At 44.5% G+C, this 22,269-nt stretch overlaps 1 protein-coding gene across 1 annotated transcript in view; it reads left to right on the top strand.

The window, feature by feature from the left end:
- The window catches only part of ipo11 (importin 11), a 195,130-nt gene that overhangs the window by 133,226 nt on the left and 39,635 nt on the right, over positions 1–22,269 (top strand). Inside the window, 1 exon segment of the mRNA XM_051654108.1 lies at positions 20,985–21,080. Within this exon segment, the coding sequence (XP_051510068.1) occupies positions 20,985–21,080 (96 nt within the window).

Below are 22,269 nucleotides of genomic sequence, written 5' to 3'. Positions count from 1 at the left end.
TTTTCAAAGACCAGAGGTGTTTTGGGCTCCCAAGAGTGACCCCTAGTGTCACTACACCAACACAACTTCGAGTGAGTGACAGATAGGGAATGACTTTTTTTGGTGAAAGAATTGACTAACTAATTATAAGTGGACTTCAGGCAAAAAACTGAATGCTTTAAATGTGTAGAATATGGTCACTTTAAAGCCTGGATCTTCTAATTAGTCATATTGCTGTTAGAAAAATTATTTTTTGTTTGTTTGAGATTGACACTCTTTCATATCATTCTTCAGTAAATTTTAGATGTTCAATCTGGCTACATGAAAACAATTTAGCGTGTTCCTGCATGCAGGCTTATGTTTGGATTGTCGAACAGCTATTTGTTGCCAAATAATTTTACTCTTCGGATTTATCTCATCTATTGTATACAGTTGTGCTCAAATGTTTGCATACCCTTGGAAAATTGGTAATATATGTACCATTTTTAAAGAAAATATGAGTGAGCAGGCAAAACACATTTCTTTTATTTCTTATGGGATTCATGTTCAACTGTAGGTTATAACAGAATGGCACAATCATAAAGCAAAACATGGCAACAAAGAAAAAAATGAAATGACCCCTGTTCAAAAGTCTGCATACCCTTAGTTCTTAATACTGTGTATTGCCCCCTTTAGCATAAATGACAGCATGCAGTCTTTTGTAATAGTTGTCTATGAGGCCCCAAATTCTTGCAGGTGGTATAGCTGCCCATTCGTCTTGACAAAATGCCTCCAGGTCATGCAAAGTCTTTGGTCGTCTTGCATGAACCGCATGTTTGAGATCTCCCCAGAGTGGCTCGATGATATTACGGTCAGGAGACTGTGATGGCCACTACAGAACCTTCACCTTTTTCTGCTGTAACCACTGGAGGGTCAACTTGGCCTTGTGCTTAGGGTCATTGTCATGCTGGAATGTCCAAGAGCTTATGGTTGTGACCATAAAGCTCTATTTTGGTCTCATCACTCCAAATTACAGTGTGCGAGAAGCTGTAAGGTGTGTCAAGGTGTTGTCGGGCATATTGTAACCGGGCTTTTCTGTGGCAATGGCGCAGTAAAGGCTTCTTTCTGGCAACTCGACCATGCAGCTCATTTTTGTTCAAGTATCGTCATATTGTGCTCCTACAAACAACCACACCGTCTTTTTCCAGAGCAGCCTGTATTTCTCCTGAGGTTACCTGTGTTTTTTTCTTTGTATCCCGAACAATTCTTCTGGCAGTTGTGGCTGAAATCTTTCTTGGCCTACCTGACCTTGGCTTGCTATCAAGAGATCCCCGAATTTTCCACTTCTTAATAAGTGATTGAACAGTACTGACTGGCATTTTTAAGGCTTTGGATATCTTTTTATATCCTTTTCCATCTTTATAAAGTTCCATTACCTTGTTACGCAGGTCTTTTGACAGTTCTTTTCTGCTCCCCATGGTTCAGTATCTAGCCTGCTCAGTGCATCCACGTGAGAGCTAACAAACCCATTGACTATTTATACACAGACACTAATTGCAATTTAAAAAGCCACAGGTGAGGGAAATGAAACTTTAATTGCCATTTAAACCTGTGTGTGTCACCTTGTGTGTCTGTAACAAGGCCAAACATTCAAGGGTATGTAAACTTTTGATCAGGGCCATTTAGGTGATTTCTGTTATCATTATGATTTAAAAAGTAGCCAAACAACTATGTGATAATAAATGGCTTCATATGATCACTATTCTTAAATAAAAGACAGTTTTTTTTGCATGATCAGTCATATTTTCAAAATCAATGCCAAAATTTCACAATTTCTGCCAGGGTATGCAAACTTTTGAGCACAACTGTATATCCACATATTGTATGTATGTATCTCTCTGTGTATGTGGGATTATGGAATTGGGTTGGAGACTTGAATTGATTGTGATGCCACTGCAGGTCTGCTGTTGCCTTATTTCATTTAGATTGCCCTTATTGTCAGTCCCCCTCCCACCCAAATCAGTGATTAACAGCTCCATCATGGCCTTGTTTTCCTTCTCAGGGTTTTTGGCTTTGCTGTGATATACAGAAGGGACTACCCATGCGGCTTAAGTTTGAGTCTGAAAGGGGGAGCAGAATGGCCATGCATTATCATGCTTTGTAGAGCCAGTCTGGATCCATCTGCGGAGATGTGCGATTTCTCTGAGCCTCAGTCTCTGAAGCATAGAAGAATTATGGTTGTTTTCACCATTATCAGCACATCTTGCCTTCTGCTCTCACATTCAAACTGGCTGGAGAATTCTGTCTGGTGTGACTTAAATGAAAAGTTCACCCAAATATGAAAATTCTGCCATTGTTTACACACCCTTATGTTGTTCCAAACACTGTCAATATTCTAATGACAAAAAAGCAAAAAAGTGGTCCATTTGACTCATGCACTGTATTCCAAGTCTTCTGAAGCCATACAATAGCAGTTGTGTGAAGAACAGACCAAAGTCAATATTCACTGATAATCTTCCCCTCCAGAGGGGTGTTAACAGCTGTGACCTGACCATTGAGTCAGTGAGTTGACCTCAAGAACCAAGTCAGTCTGATTCTTGGACAAATCATTCAGAAATGGATTAAGTGATTAATGGAAAAGATCCCATTCAAAACAGCAATTTGTTTACTAATTGAACGTTCTGGTTACTTTCATAACCTCCGTTCCCTGATGGAGGGAACGAGACGTTGTGTCGATGTAGTGACACTAGGGGTCACTCATAGGAGCCACAAACACCTCTGATTTTGAAAAAAAGGCCAATGGGAATTGGTGAGTGGAATTTTCATGCCACTTCCCTGAACATACGAGTATAAAAGGAGCTGGCTCGCAACCACTCATTCAGGTTTTGTGCTGAGGAGCCAAGACAAGGTCCCGGCCATTTCAGCGGGTAGTTCAGTATTGTGGCAAGAGAGACACAGTGTCTCATTCCCTCCATCAGGGAACGGAGGTTATGAAAGTAACCAGGATTTTCCCTATCTGTCACTCACTCGATGTTGTGTCAATGTAGTGACACTAGGGGTCCCTATACAAAACACCACAATAAGCTGAACTGTGTCACGTGGACTGGCGGTGCGAGACAGGCAGACCGCTGTGTGCCTCGTAGCCAGCGCACCAGGCCATCACATAACCTCCCCCAACGCTCTTATGAGCGTCGAACGGTCCTTTGGGAACGAGTCGACTTGCCCAACAAATAGGGACAGGCTAGCCCAGCCATGGCCACTTTTCCTCTTTTTTCTCCCCAAAAAGAGTGGCATTTTTTTTTACCGGCTGGGGGCCATAAGTGTCTACGTCGGGGAGGTGTCACACCCAAGGGGAAGACACTGTGGAGACCACACCCCGCCCGGGGGGGGGGGGGGGGCATTTTGTGTGGAAATATGTCACATGGTCTTACTGAGTCTTGTTGGAAGTATGTCATGTAGAGAAGTACCATGGTAGGTCCTACCCAAAGGGGGAGGAGCTCTTCAAACACGGTGACCAGGGCAGAGGTTCCCCGGATGCAGTTTACCGACAGGGAAATGATTTAGCGGAAGATATATCACATGGGGTCACCTATGGGGAACCAACGCATGTGGAGCACCTACCCCGTACAGGGCTTAGTTAGCACATGTACTGGGCTGGCAGCGAGTTTCTCCACAAACTCGCCTGCCACAGGGGTAAGGAAGAAGGTCATCCAGGGATCACAACTTGTGAACACGACTGGGAGTCAAAAGCGCATGTCTTCACATCAGGGGAGGGGAAAAGGCACTATGCGCAAGTGGTACACCCAGCCTGCTGTACCGGAACTCACCTGCTCATACCTGACAATATACGGGACAAGACTGGCTCAACCCGGAGATTGTAGAACCTCGCAAAGGTGTTGGGTGTTGCCCAGCCCGCTGCTATGCAGATGTCTGCCAAAGAGGTGCCATTAGTCAGGGCCCAGGAGGCCACGACACTCCTAGTAGAGTGGGTTCGTAGCCCCACGGGGGGCGGCATGTCCTGAGCATGATATGCCATCATGATGGCGTCAACGACCCAATGGGCGATGCTCTGTTTGGAGACAGCACTCCCTTTCTGCTGTCCACCAAAGCAGCCAGGAAGGAAAGCACCGATTCGACTGCGCATCTCTGGGGGTTTTCGTGTCGGGAAGAACACCACTTAGTGAACAGACGCCACTTCAAGGCATACAGGCGCCTCGTAGAGGGAGCCCTAGCCTGAGTGATCGTGTCTACCACCGTGGGTGGTAGGCCACTTAGGTCTTCCGCATCCCGTCCAAGGGCCAGACATGGAGATTCCAGAGGACTGTTCGCAGGTGCCAGATGGTGCCCCGTCCCTGAGAAAGAAGGTCCTTCCTGCGACTGGGTGACCGGACCCGAAGGTGGGAGCCCAGTCGAGTCCTCAGCATCAGACTGGACAGCCCATTCTCTGATGCTGCAATCGAGAGCTCATCCACTTCGCGTGCGCCGAAACGAGATCGCAAACTCGCCCTGAGATGAGCCGGCGGTCTCATCCCAGTGGGGCAAACTACTGTACTGAGGAATGGGAGGTCTGCGGGGAGTTACCCGGCAGAGTGGCTCCCATTGGGGTCCCCAGATCTCCCCCAGTGCTAACCGATGCGGCCTCAAACCTGTAGTTAGAAGGACCGAGGTGGGGAGCCGCTGGGGTGGTCTTTCCCTCTAATGAAGGAAAAACCACGACCGCAACGTTGCCATGGTCACGCTCTCGCAGTGAGAACATGACCCGTCCACGAATGCTGTCTCCGCGTGGGCAGCGCCCAAGCATGTAAGACTGCGATCGTGGCCATCGGAAGCGGAGAGGTAACGACCGCCACCAGGAAATACACACAAACGGAGAAGCATCTTTAAAAAGACACTCTCCATTAATGCTACTCTTTTAGAAGGGAAAATATACTCTTTCAGTAGGAAGAATATACTCTTTTAGCTGCTGAAGCACCCAGGCTTGTTCTCTGCACTTCACCAGTGCAAGAGGGGGAGAAGCCGCTGTAATGCGGCGTAAATCCAACAACTTTTCGAGGTGAATGGATCGACAGAGTAATTCAGCTCGCTGAACACAACCGCTCGGCTCTGAAGAGAAAATCTGAATGAGTGGTTGCGAGCCAGCTCCTTTTATACCCGTATGTTCGGGGGAGTGGCATGCAAATTCCACTCGAAAATTCCCACTGGCCTTTTTTTCAAAATCAGAGGTGTTTGGGGCTCCCAAGAGTGACCCCTAGTGTCACTACATCGACACAACATCGAGTGAGTGACAGATAGGGAACATTGCTACTCTAATGAGCTCTCATGAGGTGGATGTCAAGATTTTCAGTGAATAACAAATTACATTTTGATCTGTTCCTCACACAAAGCTGTTGAATGTCTTCAGAAGGCTCAACATATAGTGCATGAGTCATTTGAACCACTTTTATGATACATTATGGTTCCTTTTTTATCATGACGGAGCTTGACAGCCCCAGTCTTTACTCACTTTCATTTTATAGAAAAGAGTAAGCAGGATATTCTTTAAAAATTCACCTTTTGTATTCTATGGAAGAAAATAATTAATACAGGGTTGGAATGATATGAGGGTGAGTAAATAAAGGCAGAATTTTAATTTTTGGGTGAGCTATTCTTTTAAAATCCAAAGAACCATTTTTTCAAGTACAATATTGAAACAAACTAATTTTAGGAGAAACTGGGCTCCACCAGTCAACAATCATCCATATTCAGATTGTTTTTTGTCTGTTTTGGACTTGTATGACTAGAATAGCGCCGAGAAAATTATGAGAGCTGACTCTGAAAGGATATTTAGCTGCATCGAGAGGCTTGCTTGAAATGAGGCACAGCATATTAATTTTCACAGGCATTCAAAGCGCTCCGAATCGCATTTTCTGATGTTGCCATTGCTCTTCTATTTGCTGTGTTCTGACTGCACTCTCTCTCAAACCTGTGTGCTTATAGCAAAACCCAAGGCACTTAAAGTTTCTCCTGAGGCACAATACATCACAAATAATGTCACCCCCTAATGAAGTATAACCATGGTAATAACAGCAATGAAACAATACAGATTTGTCTCTGCTTCACTCTTTTGTAGAGCACAGAATAAACAGATTATAATAATAATGATGTAATGATTTCTGTGCATACAGCCAGGCCAAAAATAGAAGTGTGCAGATGGGGTCTTCATTTTTATACATGCATCAATAGAACCATTCGAGGTGTTTTCAATGGGCCATTTGGAATAATGATGTTTCAGTTTGCCAGAAAATTTAGACAGTTTGCAGTAATGCTGTTTGCTTGATTACCGTTAGCATACATATTCATAAAGAAAGGCAAGTTGATTGCATGATTTAGATGGTGGCTAATGTAATGTTAATTTCCTTTAGCATTCCCATGAGACATAATTAACACTGGTTAATTATTACTTAGGAAGATTTAACTATACCTTTCTGCCCTTTGTTAATGTTGCACATGCCTCGAGTAATAGTCGAAATGAATCACTTTGAATTAAACAAAAATGTAAATAATATTAATAATAATATCAAGGTTTTTAGAGTTATTGACATCGTACAAGAGTAAAAACTCTTCTCACAGTAGGTTATCATTTAACACTTACAGCAACACTTTCTTTGGTTGTTTTAAATGACATTCTTTCGTACTTGAATGTATGATTGCTTAATGATTTTTGCTTGTCTTTGCTACAGCAATTGATCAGTTTACTTCCTGTCGCCGAAGCCGTTTTGTCTGCAGCTGTTGCTTAAAATCCCTACTGTAACTTACTGAACTCAAAATACCCTCTTCAATTAAAAAAGAAAATTCAATTTAATCAAGCTACAAAAATGATTTAACACCCACATTTACTCATCATCAATGCCTATTCATGTTCAGTAACTTGAAAGTTTGAGTATTTTCATATTCAGATATGAATGAAGTTTTTATCTATAAAGCATTGTAAAATGACAATTACCAATGGCAGTTATAATGTTGTTATTATTTCTCAAAAGTTTTCAACAGTGCCTGCTTCATTTTTAAGTGGTTTGGGTTGTGAACATATGTTTCCCATTCATTTTCTCTTTAAGCATAAAAAAAAAAAAAAAAAAAAAAAAAAAAGATTCTGTAAAGAATTGTAAGCTTTGCACCAAACCAACCGGCTCTGAGATTAATCACAACATTGCAACATTTGTTTTCAAGTCAGAAATTGTTATGATTTGTTTTCATATATTTGACTGATTTTGAAGGTTTCATACACTCACTGGGGATTGACACACCAAACATATAGATCGATACTTCTTCTCCCCCTGTTCTTTGCCAAATCCATATATTTAAAATAATCAACGCATTATTCATTTTTCCCTTTAAGTTTCTACCTCAAGAATTCTCCAACCTTGGTTTCTCGCCCTGTTTTAGAACCTTCAATATTATGAGCTTTGCCTTAAGAATAGCCGAGGCGACCATGGACGTTTTTTGGTTTTGTTTTGTTGATTAAAAATATACAAATACAAAATTTTGATAATTTTTTTTTTTTTATGTTATTTTGATACTTGTCTTATTATTATAATATTCTTATTTATATTTTCTAATATATATATATATATATATATATATATATATATACACACACACACACAGTGGCATGCAAAAGGCATAAATTTAAAGATGAAACATTCTTTTCAACATTTTAAGCAATATTAGTGTATTATTTTTATTTTGTACAATTTTAGAGTGAAAAAAAGGAAAGGAGCACCATGCAAAAGTTTGGGCACCCCAAGAGATTTGAGCTCTCAGATAACTTTTACCAAAGTCTCAGACCTTAATTAGCTTGTTAGGGCTATGGCTTTGTAGGGCTTAACTGGTTGTTTAGATCAGTGTTACTATCAGAAATAATTAATAATTATTTCTTTAGTTATTAATTAATATTTAAATTAATTAATTGAATCTAACTCATTAAAACCTCATATGGGGCTCCAGTAAATGTAGTGCGCTATGTTTAGGAGCGGGTTTGGTTATTAGCAATAATTAATAATTATCAAAGACAATTATTAATTATTAAAATCAATAGAACATTGATGAGAATCAATGTTAGCTTTTTCTAATCCTTTAAATCAACAATTATCAAAGATAATCGTTCATTGTTAACATCAATGAAACATTAATTAAAATTAACACTAGCTGATTGATCATTCAAATTCAACAATCATCAAAGATAATTATCAATTATCAAAAGTCAATAGAATATTAATAAGGATTAACATTGACGGGGCACCACTCTGGAATCAGGGACTAATAACCAGATAGTATAACAGTCTCAATATTTGATTGTTTTCTTAGGAAAATCGACATCCGAAGAATATCGATTTTTGGGAAAAAAACAATGAATGAAGGCTTGAATCCGAGCACTGACATCCCGTCAGCATGTGACACAGGTGTATGCAAAACAAATCAAAACACTTCTCTTTGTAATATAAACAAAGTTTATATATGCAGTAATATCAATTAATAATAAATACAATGCAGTCAATAAACTTCCGACTTACAACTACAAACTAAACAGTGATATGATTAGATATGGAAACTAAAATAATCCTATAACACATAAGGTGTGTGTGTGTGTGTGTGTGTGTGTGTGTGTGTGTGTGTGTGTGGTTAGTATGAGAGAGAGAATAAAGTGACGGCCCTAAAGCCGATTTCGCGATCGTGAGAGAGAAAGCAGCTGTTAGTTTATCGCTCAGAGATGCGGTGGACGGCTCGTAAACAGTCCCGCGTTCTTTGATTCTTAATGGATCAAAACAGTTTGCCGGTCTCACCCGCGATGGCGAAAATGCACAACAGTCCAATTTGGTTGGACCACAATACAGCAAAACAAATTCGTGATAATTAATACCCTGAGTATTAATAATGAGCGGACATGGCGGTCCGTAAACTGTACAAGCAAAAACCTTGAAACACAAGAATAACACACTATAATATTCTATCTCTGCCCAGACGTAAACCTCTTACTTGAATCGCATGAGGATGCAGAATGTGTGTTCATCCGTCCTTTAATTCCGACCCGGTTCCTTGAGGCTCGTGTGATGACGGGAGGCCGTTTCCTCACTCTGTTGGTGGGCACAGCTGTTGATTCTCGGCAGGCTGGCGGAGAACTTCAGAAATGTCGACTTGATTGAAGATGGAAGAGAAATCTTTAATCTCTTCACTTCTGCAGGCAAACGGATGAAGATGCAGATTGCTCGGCGGTCTTCTTCGGATCCGTTACAGTGTTCGGTTGAACACAGAGTAATCTCAACTCGTCCAGCGAGATGGAGATTGTATGGCCACAGTTTCTAGTCGGACATTACTTCCTTGTGCCACGAGGTTGCACCTGAGAGCAGCGATGAGCTACGTCTATACTCGGTGAACAAAGTTGCTGGAAGCAAATCCCGGAAGCATTTCGGAGGTATTTCTACTCCTGATGATGTCATGGTTTGAGGGACGTTCTGTTGTGTGCCTCATCCAATAGGAGTTGAGAGTTCGATCCTTTAGTGAGCAAGGCTTCATGGGATTTGTAGTCTGTTTTGGACTCCCTTTGTTTGATTTTGGCACGATTTTTATCAGTATAATTTATGACCTGGTATGTGGGGGTCTGAGTTAGGTTTTTACGACTGTATTAGGCCTGCCTTTGTCTTCTATCTGAATACATGAGGCCCAACAGCTTGTTCACAATCATCGTTTGGAAAGGCCAGGTGATGCAAATTTCAAAGCTTTATACATACTCTGACTCCTCAAATCTTGTCCCAACAATCAGCAGCCATGGGCTCCTCTAAGCAGCTGCCTAGCACTCTGAAAATGTAAATAATTGATACCCACAAAGCAGGAGAAGTCTATAAGAAGATAGAAAAGCGTTTTCAGGTAGCCGTTTCCTTAGTTCGTAATGTAATTAAGAAATGGCAGTTAACAGGAACGGTGGAGTTCAAGTTGAGAGAACTCCTCATAGGATTGCTAGAAAGGCAAATTAAAACCCCTGTTTGACTGCAAAATACCTTAAGGAAGATTTAGCAGACTCTGGAGTAGTGGTGCACTGTTCTACTGTGCAGCGACACCTGCACAAATATGACCTTCATGGAAGAGTCATGAGAAGAAAACCTTTCCTGCATCCTCACCACAAATTTCAGCATCAGAAGTTTGCAAATGAACATCTAAACAAGCCTGATGCATTTTGGAAACAAGTTCTGCAAACTGATGAAGTTAAAATATAACTTTCTGGCCGCAATGAGTAAAGGTTTGGAGAAAAAAGGGTGCAGAATTTCATGAAAAGAACACCTCTCCAACTGTTAAGCACAGGGTGGATCAATCATGCTTTGGGCTTGTGTTGATGCCAGTGTCACAGGGGAACATTTCACTGGTAGAGGAAAGAATGGATTAAATTAAATACCAGCAAATTCTGGAAGCAAACATTACACCATCTGTAAAAAAGCTGAAGATGAAAAGAGGATTGCTTCTACAACAGGATAATGATCCTAAACACACCTCAAAATCCACAATGGACTACCTCAAGAGGCGCAAGCTGAAGGTTTTGCCTTGGCTCTCACAGTTCCCTGACCTAAACATCATGGAAAATCTGTAGATAGACCTCAAAAGAGCAGTGCATGCAAGACGGCCCAAGAATCTCACAGAACTAGAAGCCTTTTGCAAGGAAAAATGGGCGGAAATCCCCCAAACAAAAATTGAAAGACACATTTACAAGCTGTGATACTTACCAGGGGGTGTTACTAAGTACTGACCATGCAGGGTGCCCAAACTTTTGCTTTGGCCCTTTTCCTTTTTTGTTATTTTGAAACTGTAAAAGATGAATATAAAAAAGTAAAATTGCTTAAAATATTAAAAAAATGTGTCATCTTTAACTTTAAGCCTTTTGGAAATCAGGCCATCTTTTGCTCGCTTAGCTATTAACAGCAACAGAAAGTTTGATCAGGGGTGCCCAAACTTTTGTATGCCACTGTGTATATATATATATATATATATATATATATATATATATATATATATATATATATATATATTTTTTTTTTTTTTTTTTGAAGACCCCAAGGGCTCTGTTGACCTCTGGTTGGTATATTGGTTTTACCGAATAACAGCTGTGGCTCGTGCATTTTAATTCTAGGCCTTCAGTGCGATTCATGCCATTAAGAAAACAGTTTCACAATGAATAAGACACCGTATGTATATCATACATTACGTGGCAGTCAACTAATAATACCAATTGACATTTTAAAAACGTGTCCACGCACAAAAGCCAGAACCAAGGAGGTCTAATACTAAGAAAAATCTCTGTAATAATATTTGCGATTTAAATTTTGCTTGCAATAAATTTTGTTTCGTCAGCGAACACGGTTACTTTTCAAAACTTGATCTGACACTGAATGCTCAAGCAGCCTAATTTACACCTAGAAAACTCCTGATGTTGCTATAACAATGCAAAAAGCACTTACCAATTTGCTTGAAGTGAAAATCAGTCCTCCTTTCCTGTTTAATTAATCAGTCGCACGATCATGCAGAACGTCTGAGGCTTTTAAATCCATAAGGATCTCTTTCTCAAAAGCAATAATAGCAGTGATGACAGCTGACTCGTCAGCAAGATCTCGCGCTCTTCGCTTTCAAATTACGTAAATCACTTAAAGCGTGATTGCGTCACTCAAGGCCAGCTAGAAGGCCTCAACTGGAACATATCCTAAAGACCACACCCACCAAGAACAAATAAATCAATCTGATTGGCTGATGAATCTGACAATATGACTTTAGATGCCTATTCACTTACACTGTTGGGGGAATTTCTATGGAAATTCTGAAGGCCTGAGGGGGTGGAGCTCAGACTCACGCATTGCTTCGGACTTTGCTGGCCCTGAGAAATCACCACTGCCGAATAATCTGTGCTGATATTTTTTTTTATATTCCATTGTGTTCCTTTGTGGCCGGCACTATTTTTATTAGATATGCAAGTAATCTAAATTGAAGTGAGGGCATGTAAAGAAAAATATTACTATATGGAAACGTCGTATCTGCACATACATTGTGTCTCCAACTTAATATCTTGTGAATAATAATAAACCTTATTCCTCATTAAACCTCATGGTGAAATATACAAACTCAAGCTTAATTTGGTAAACACAAGCATTTTAACAGAGCAAAGTCTAATTTCAAAATAAGAGTCCCTTGTGTGTTTTGGGCTTGTTTACAGTTACAAGTCCCACATTATGCACCAAATCTTCATTTATTTTATTGATTGATTTATTTTTAATTGGGATTTTGGTTGAACAATAAACTAAATCTGGGATTTTTTTTAAACTATTGGCTGATTAGTCGGTTATCTGCCTTTTCCACCACCTTAGTTATTGGTATCGGCAAAATCTATATCGGTCAACCTCTAAATGAAATCCTTGAAAAATTACTCTACCATCTGGCCTGCTAAACGAAACGACGGTTCAGTAGGTTTAATTGTCTGAAAGTGCTTGTTTGGGTGTCAGTGCATATTATACAGCCCTCTTATTCAGGTGCAAAATGATAAGAAATCTTTAATATGATGCGTCTTTGATAAGTGACTACTGTTTCTCGTGTAGCTATAATATCAGCGGAATGAGATAAGATTGCCCCCTATCCTGTATTATACTACAGAGAAGTAATATTAAAACAGTAAACTTTATTAAATGTTTAACTGTGGAGTAGATATTAAGCTCATTCTGGTGCATGCAATGTCTGTTTGTAGCTTACTTATAGGGTATCTGCAGGCTAAACTGTAATTGGTACGTTTCATTTTACATTATTTAAATCTATTTTATTCAGCATTTCTAAGCACTGAGGTTTATGCAAAACTGAGAATTTTTTTCTAAAAGGTTATTGACAAAAAGGGGGAATATTTGAATGAAATACTATGAACACTTTTCATTTTTAATTAAAGGGATAGTTCACTCAAAAATGAAAATGATGTCGTCATTTACTGACCCTATTTTTGTTCCAAACTCATATGGCTTTCTTTCTTTCTTAGAACATGAAAGGAGATTTTAAGCAGAATGTAAGCATTCCTGACCAATTTTTTTGTTATTAAGTCATTTAAGCTTTGCCCCTCTCACCTCATCTTCTTTCTCCATTTCACCAAAGCAGAGATCTGATTGCTGCACCAGAAATGGTATCGACTAGTTAATTGCACAGAGCAATGTTTTGGGTATTTAAGACTGACCTTCCTTATCTGGCTTTTCATTGAATACTGCATGTGAGCAGATCGGAGGCGCAGGAAGAATCGTCACAGAGTTATCATGTGTTTCGGCTCTACAAGTGATGAATGAACCAGTTTGGATCAGACATTGGGGGTTATATTGAAGGCAATGATTGAAAGAGCCAAACACAGGAAATTTGGCCCAGGCACACATTACAAGAGAGACATGTGCTTGGATTTAATAAGCACCATCTGTAATATGTCAGACAGATCAAGAATTCAAGGCTCTCAAATGGAGAGATTGCCCTTCATAACAATGCAAAGTGTTGCCGCGTCACAGCAGACCTGCATAGGACTGGGTGGTATGACCAAAATCGTAGAATTTTATATCACGTTTTTTCTTCTGCAAATTCAACCCCAAAATTGGCAAAAGTGCCATTAGTGCAAAAACATCTTCACATTATGTAATACTTGAGTTAACCCTTTCAGACCCTGCGTCCATGCAAGTGGACACCACTTTCCCTGGTGTTTTTTATTTATTTTTATGTTTTTGTCATTTGAAGCAACCCAAATTACAGAGAATTGTTAGATTAGAAAATGTCATGGTTACTGGTGTAACCTCCGTTCCCTGATGGAGGGAACAAGAGGTTGGTGTCAATGTAGTGACACTAGGGGTCACTCTTGGGAGCCCGAGATACCTCTGGTCTTTGATAAAAGGCCAATGAAAATTGGCGAGTGGTATTTGCATGCCGCTCCCCCGGACATACGGGTATAAAAGGAGCTGGTATGCAACCACTCATTCAGGTTTTACGCTGAGGTGCCGATATAAGGTCCGGCCATTTCAGCGGGTAGTTCAGCGTTGTGGCAGGAGGGACCAGCATCTCATTCCCTCCACCAGGGAACGGAGGTTACACCAGTAACCATGACGTTCCCTATCTGTCACTCACTCGACGTTGGTGTCGATGTAGTGACACTAGGGGTCCCTATACAAAACGCCACAAGGCTGAACTGTGTTACATGAACTGGCGGTGTGTGGTGAGCAGACTTGCTGTGTGCCTCATAGCCAGCACACCAGGTCGACACGTAACCTCTCCCAACACAGTTATGAGTGTCGAATGGCCCTTTTTGGGGACAAGTCGACAACCCAAAGATAGAGACAGGCTTAACCCAGTCGTGGCCTCTTTTCCCCTTCTCTTTTTCCACTCCCTAAAAAAGAAGGGGGATTATCCGACTGGGCCACCAGGTCTAGTTGGTGGGTGTCCCTCCCAAGGGGAAGACACTGCGGAGACCACACCTCGCCCCAAGTGAGGGGGGGATATCTAAGTGGAAGAATACGTCACATGGTCTTTCCAACCATGTGGAGAGCCTTCAAGGTAGATCCTGCCCAATGGGGGAGGAGTTACTACAAACATGGAGACTGGGGCAGAGGGGCTCTGCCCAAGGAAGACGCAGTTTGCCAGCAGGGAAACGAATTAGCGGAAGATATAGATCGCATGGGGTTAGCCTTACAGGGAACCGCCACATGCGGAGCACCTACCCCAGAACAGGGCTCTTAGTTAGCGCGTGTACTGGGCCGGCAGCGAGTCTCTCCGAAAACTCGACTGCCACAGGGCTCGGAGGAAGTCAACCAGGGAACAAGTTTTGTGAACACTACTAGGAATTAACGGCGCATGTCTTCAGCTCAAAAGGAGGTGGAAGGCGCTATGTGCAAGCGATACACTCGGCCGGCTATCCCGGGCTTATCCGCTTGTGTTGCGTGCCTCTACCTGGGATGAAACCGGTTCCACCCGGAGGTTGTAGAACCTTGCAAAGGTGTTGGGTGTTGCCCAGCCCGCTGCTCTGCAAATGTCTGTTAGAGAGGCACCTCTGGCCAAGGCCCAAGAAGCTACTACACCACGGGTAGAATGGGCTCGTAGCCCTACCAGGGGCGGCATGTTTTGGGTGAGATATACCATAGTTATGGCGTCAATGAGCCAGTGGGCGATCCTCTGCTTGGAGACAGCCCTTCCTTTCCGCTGTGCACTAAAGCAGACAAAGAGCTGCTCAGAGACACTAAAGCTCTGCGTGCGATCCAAATAGATGCCTAAAGTGCGCACCGGACACAGCAATGACAGGGCTGGGTCTGCCTCCTCCTGGGGCAGTGCTTGCAGGTTCACCACCTGGTCCCTAAAAGGTGTGGTGGGAACCTTGGGCACATAGCCCGGTCGGGGTCTCAGGATCACGTGAAAATAACCCGGACCGAACTCCAGGCACATTTCACTGACAGAGAACACTTGCAGGTCACCTACCCTCTTGATGGAAGTGAGCGCAGTCAGGAGGGCAGTCTTCAAGGAGAGTGCCTTAAGCTCGGCTGACTGCAAAGGGGGCTCTCTGTAGACCCTGAAGAACTACGGAGAGATCCCATGAGAAAACGAGGCACGGTCTGGAGGGATTCAGCCTCCTGGCACCTCTTAGGAACCTGATGATCAGGTCGTGCTTCCCTAAGGACTTACCATCAACTGCGTTGTAGTGTGCTGCTATGGCAGCAATGTACACCTTCAAGGTGGAAGGGGACAGCCTCCCTTCCAGCCTCTCCTGCAGGAAGGAAAACACTGATCCGACTGTGCATTTCTGAGGGTCTTCGTGTCAGGAAGAACACCACTTAGCGAATAGACACCACTTAAAGGCATACAGGCGCCTCATAGAGGGGGCCCTAGCCTGAGTGATCATGTCTACCACTGTGGGTGGTAGACCACTTAGGTCTTCCGCGTCCCGTCCAGGGACCAGACATGGAGATTCCAGAGGTCTGGGCGCGGGTGCCAGAGGGTGCCCCGTCCCTGAAAAAGAAGGTCTTTCCTCAGGGGAATTCGCCAGGGGGGAGCTGTCGTGAGGAGCGTGAGGTCCGAGAACCACGTCTGGGTGGGCCAGAAGGGTGCTACCAGGACGACCTGCTCCTCGTCCTCCCTGACCTTGCACAGAGTCTGTGCAAGCAGGCTCACTGGGGGAAATGCATATTTGCATAGTCCGGGGGGCCAGCTGTGTGCCAGCACATCTATGCCGAGGGGAGCCTCGGTAAGGGCATACCAGAGTGGGCAGTGGGAGGATTCTTGGGAGGCGAACATGTCCACCTGTGCCTGTCCAAATCAACTCCAAATCAGCTGGACCACCTGAGGGTGGAGTCTCCAATCTCCCCTGAGGGAAACAGGGGAGCACGGCCATGACAGCACGTCCGCTGTAGTGTTGAGGTTGCCCGGGATGTGAGTGGCTCACAGTGACTTGTGGTGCTGCCGACTCCAGAGGAGGAGACGGCGGGCGAGTTGTGACATATAGCGAGAGCGCAGACATCCTTGGTGGTTGACATATGCTACCGCTGCCGTGCTGTCTATCTGAACTAACACATGCTTGCCCTGGATCAACGGCCGGAACCTCCGCAGGGTGAGCAGAATTGCCAGCAACTCGAGGCAGTTGATCTGCCAATGCAGTCGCGGACCCATCCAGAGGCCGGTGGCTGCGTGCCCATTGCAAACAGCACCCCAGCCCGTTTTGGAGGCGTCTGTCGTGACCACGATGCACCTGGAAACCAGTTCTAGGGGAACACCTGCTCGTAGAAACGAGAGGTCGGTCCAAGGGCTGAAAAGACGGTGACAGACCGACGTAATGGCCATGTGGTGTGTCCCGTGGCGCCATGCCCGTCTTGGGACTCGAGTCTGGAGCCAGTGCTGAAGTGGCCTCATATGCATCAACCCAAGCGGGGTGGCCACCGCTGTTCCCTGCTTGAACGCCTTCAAACAGGCCAGCACCGACTGGGCGCGCTCGTTCGTAAGGCGCGCCGTCAAGGAGACTGAGTCCAACTCCAAACTGAGAAAAGAGATGCTCTGAACGGGGAGGAGCTTGCTCTTTTCCCAGTTGACCCGAAGCCCTAGTCGGCTGAGGTGTGAGAGCACCAGGTCCCTGTTTGCGCATAACACATCTCAAGAGTGAGCTAAGATTAGCCAGTCATCGAGATAGTTGAGAATGCGAATGCCCACCTCCCTTAATGGGGCAAGGGCAGCCTCTGCAATCTTCGTAAAGATGCGAGGAGACAGGGACAGGCCGAAAGGGAGGACTTTGTACTGATACGCCTGACTCTCGAACGTGAACCACAGGAAGGGTCTGTGTCGAGGAAGGATCGAGACGTGAAAGTACGCAACCTTCAGGTCTACCGCCGCGAACCAATCTTGATGCCGGACGCTCGCTAGAATGCGTCTCTGCGTCAGCATCTTGAACGTGAGTCTGTGTAAAGCCCGGTTCAGTACTTGCAGGTCCAAGATTGGCCGCAACCAACCGCCTTTTTTCGGTACGATGAAGTAGGGACTGTAAAACCCTTTCTTCATCTCGGCTGGAGGGACAGGTTCTATCGCGTCCTTCCATAGGAGGATAGCGATCTCCGTGTGCAGGGTGACAGCGTTTTCACCCTTGACCAAGGTGAAGTGAATACCGCTGAACCTGGGCGGGCGCCTGGTGAATTGAATCACGTAGCCAAGTCGGACGGCCCGGACCAGCCACCGCGACGGATTGGAAAGCACAAGGGGACAACGTCGTCGGACGAAACGGCAGGTGGGGCCTCACGGCGGGGCAGAGCGCGAGGTGCCACAGCACACCATGGCCGTGTTGAGTCTAGGGACATCGAAGCACTTACCTCGCTCCTTGTGACCACCCCCGGAACAGCCTGAGACAGGGGAGGAAGAGGCCTGTCCTCGTAACCTGTGGAGGCTGCCACATCGGGGTGGCTGTATGCCACAGCTGGGTGCTCAGGGGCGGAAAGGGCACCGCTGGAGCGCCAATCCTGCAAGAAAAAGCCAGTGGACGGTAGTCGTGGTGACGACTGTACACGCCGGGTATGTGACCCAGGGATGAAGGAAGCCGTTCTTTTGCTGAACTGTTGGGTACCACAGCCACTTGGGCGTGCGGCGAAATCAAACAAAAAAGCCAACAAAAGATTTTCCACCCGGCCCTCCACTGGGGGATGGAGTGGTCTTCCTACCAGCTCCACGTGAGTGGGTTCCCTTATCCCTGGGTTGCCCATCTCAGGCTCAGGCTCTTCGAGGACCTCCGTGGGTTCTTCGGCGCCGGCTGTGAGACGGGTGGCGCCGGCTTCCTGCGGTGGGCTCCACGCCGGGGCCGGGTCGAAGGGGCGGGCTGCGGCGGAGCCGGTGCAGTCACTGCAGGGGGACGGCCTTGGCGATGAGCAGACGGGGTGCGGGACCTTGAGCCGCGCCGGGGCAGGATGTGCTGAATTGCTTCCATCTGCTGCTTTACCATCGAGAAATGCTGGGAAAAATCCTCAATGGTGTCGCCAAATAGGCCCGCCTGGGAAATGGGGGCAGCAAGGAACCATGTCTTGTCGGCCTCGCCCATCTCGACCAGGTTGAGCAACAGGTGGCGCTCCTGGATTACTAGTGTGGCCATCGTCCTCCCAAGAGACCGTGCCGTGACCTTCGTCACCCTGAGGGCGAGGTCGGTCGCCAAGCACAGTTCCTGCATCAAATCTGGGGCGGAACTACCCTCGTGCAGTTCTTTCAGAGCCTTGGCTTGGTGGACCTGCAGGAGAGCCATGGCGTGCAGGGCAGAGGCGTCTTGTCCAGCAGCACTGTAGGCTTTAGCCGTCAGGGATGACATGAGCCTACAGGGCTTAGACGGGAGCTTAGGGCATCCACGCCAGGTGGCAGCGCTCTGCGGGCATAAGTGCACCGCAAGCGCCTTATCCACCAGGGGAATCGCCGTATAGCCCCTGGCCACCCCGCCATCGAGGGTAGTGAGAGCAGGAGAGCTGCAGAGTTGGGGCTGGGTAGTGAAAGGTGCCTCCCATGACTTCGTCAGCTCCTCATGCACTTCCGGGAAGAATGGCACTGGAGCGGGGCGCAGCTGTTTTGAATGGCGCCGCGAGCCCAGAAACCAATCATCAAGCCGCGAGGGTTCAGGGGAGAGCGGAGGGTTCCACTCTAGCCCGACGCTCGCGGCCGCCTGGGAAAGCATGTCTGTCATTTCGGCATTGGCCTGTGACTGGGCGACCGTCCCCGAAGGGGGAAGCCCAGCTGAGGCTTCTGCATCCGACTGGACAAGCCCGCTCTCCGATGCTGCGCTCGAGAGCTCATCATCTTCGCGGGCCCCGAACAAGAAGCCAGACTCGCCATGCGACGAGCCGGTGAACTCATCCGGAAGCCCAATTGGGGCAGACGAGCGTGCTGGTGAATGAGAGGTCCACGGGGGGATACCCGGCGGAGACGATCCCATCTAGGTCCCCAAATCGCCCCCAGTGCTAGCCGCGCTGACCTCATACCCGTAGGTAGAAGGAGCGAGGCGGGGAGCCGCTGGGGTGGCTTTCTTACGAAAGCAAGCCACGACCGCAACGTTGCCATGGTCATGTTCTCACAATGAGAACATGAATCATTCATAAACGCTGCCTCCGTGTGGGTCGCGCCCAGACATGAAAGACAGCGATCATGACCATCCGAAGTTGAGAGAAAACGACCGCAACCAGGAATAACACACGATCGGAAAGGCATCTTTAGAAAGACGTGTCTTTAAAAAGACGTTCCGTGTGTGCGCTCTTTTAGAGAAATATACTCTTTTAGAGGGGAAAAATGCTTTTTCAGGAAATATACTCTCTAGTTTTTCTGCCGAAGCGCCCAGGGGCGTTCTCTGCAGTGCACCAGTGCAGAGGAGGGAGAAGCTGCTGAAATGCGCCGTCAGATCCAGCAGAGGTGAATGAACAGTGCTATTCAACTCAATGAGCATGACCGTTCGGCTCCGAAGAGAAAATCTGAATGAGTGGTTGCATACCAGCTCCTTTTATACCCGTATGTCCGGGGGAGTGGCATGCAAATATCACTCGCCAATTTTCATTGGCCTTTTATCAAAGACCAGAGGTGTCTCGGGCTCCCAAGAGTGACCCCTAGTGTCACTACATCGACACCAACGTCGAGTGAGTGACAGATAGGGAACTATGAGTGTCATATCACATATTGTTACTTTTGTAACAGTGTGTGGCAACTTGCTCACTTTTTCTAGGAAATCCTTAGAAATGATACTTTTTTTAAATAAATGTATGAAACTACCTGTACTGCAACATGGTTTATTAAACTGACATGCAGTAATTAGAAAATTGTTGCCAGAAGATATTTAAAACCTGATTGTACTTTGCGTCAGAGACACAACATGTGAAAATGTCTGGTTGAATTATATATTGATGCAGCAAGTTGTGATGTTGCTGAGAAACTTCAGTTCAACACTGGACACATGCGATGTGACGCAACATGTCAAAAATAAATCACTCCCATTATAAATAATAAAAGCTGTCCACACCGGAAGTGCCGATCTGTGATGCAGTTTTTCAGAGTGGACTATAGTTTTCTGCTATGTGTCAGATTTTCAGAATCACACTGCAGATATACCATGGCGTGAATGGTATAGAAGAATATCTTGTGGTTGACACATGGTATTTATTCCATCATACTGCCGAACTCTACACCTGCATCAAGGGGGTTAATCGAATGAACGTCTTTGAAGTTATTGCCAATAACTGTCTCAGCTTATATATGCATTATAATGTTCCCTTGATCCCTTGAGTGTAGTTTACATTTTAACAGTCAGTCAGACTGAGTTTTGCTTTTAAGCTTATGATTATGCTACTTTGCAGAAGTATTTGAGAGCTCAAGCTTTTTTCTGTACTAAAAGCATTTTTTTCCCCAAAACTTAGAATCTCAATAGCTACAGGCTTGTGAAGACTTTCTCTCTTAGATATGATGTGGTTTGATAGAACGTCATTTTCATTCTCTGACTAATATTTTCCACTGCGATCATTTCTCAGCGTGATCCAGGACAAGTTCTGTGGGATCATTAACATCAGCATGGAGGCACTGCACGATGTTATGACAGAAGACCCTGAGACTGCCACTTTCAAAGAGTAAGTTTGATTCTGTCTGTTTGATGATACTTCTACACAGAAGCAGCACGTCTGCCTAATGACCTGGAACTTGGTGGACAAGGGCACAAACTGTCATGCTAGCTAAGGTGTCTAATCTCTTCAAATCTGCGGACCCGCCGGCAAGTCCAAAAGGGGGCGCAATGTCGCAAAAATGTTTCGCTTCAAATGTTCAAGTCTCCGAAAATAGTAAGTCAAGCATACCTATGTGGTATCGTTTGAAAGCTTAGAATCTGAACTTTTCATAGGTAACCATCACTTCTGCATTTATATTATAAAAGATAACAAAATAAGGCCTGAAAACATTCTTGTCGCAAATCAGCACCACCTAGAGGTCATGAGGTAGAAATATTAATATGAATATAAAAGTCTTTTAAATAGCACTTAAATAGAAAAATCATATATAAAATCAATGCTCTCATTCTCAGGAATGTGACTGTACAGTTGATTCTGTTGCCCTAATGCCACAGTTTGAAAGATTTTCAAAAGAATCACAATTGAAATAGGATATCTGTAAGACATCAAATAAAAAAGGCTCTTTTATGCGCAGATCACACCACATAGCTAAAAACTTTATATCTGCTTTTACCTTAGGCAGTTTTCTAACAAATTAGCCATTTTTACTTGTCTGTGAGCTTGCTTGTGTGAATAATCCAATGTTGTATCTTAGATGTCCAGAACAAAATATGCAGTCCAGCAGGAAAAGCATGCTTTACAAATCATTGTAAATATATGTTATTGACTATTGATGGTAAAATGTTTCACATCATCACAAAGGGGATGCTCTTAGCTTTCTAATGACACCTAGACATCTATTGAGCTTTTAGTCCACTCATAGGCCGAAATATTTAATAAAACAATGGGGGTGGGGCATGAACTGAAAATTGAAAATAGACTGAATGTCTATGTACGAGCACATCTGTGAGGGCTGAGATGCATTACAAACATCAACAAAGAATAATAATAATTCTATTTATCTTAAGATTTTAAACACATACAAAGGCCCTTTCTACAACATGGTGACAATGCAAGTATATTTTCTCATTCCACTGAAATCACACCAAAGACCCTTTCTACAACATGGTGGCAAGGCAAGTATATAATCTCTTTCAATTTTCATAATTTTAACACATGTTGTAGTGTTCAACCTTCAATCCTGTTACCCAAGTTA

The sequence above is a fragment of the Myxocyprinus asiaticus genome, chromosome 24, assembly GCF_019703515.2.
Source record: "Myxocyprinus asiaticus isolate MX2 ecotype Aquarium Trade chromosome 24, UBuf_Myxa_2, whole genome shotgun sequence".
Taxonomy (NCBI): Eukaryota; Metazoa; Chordata; class Actinopteri; order Cypriniformes; family Catostomidae; genus Myxocyprinus; species Myxocyprinus asiaticus.
The sequence above is the reverse complement of the archived record's forward strand: the minus strand, read 5'-3'. Positions and strand labels throughout refer to the sequence as shown.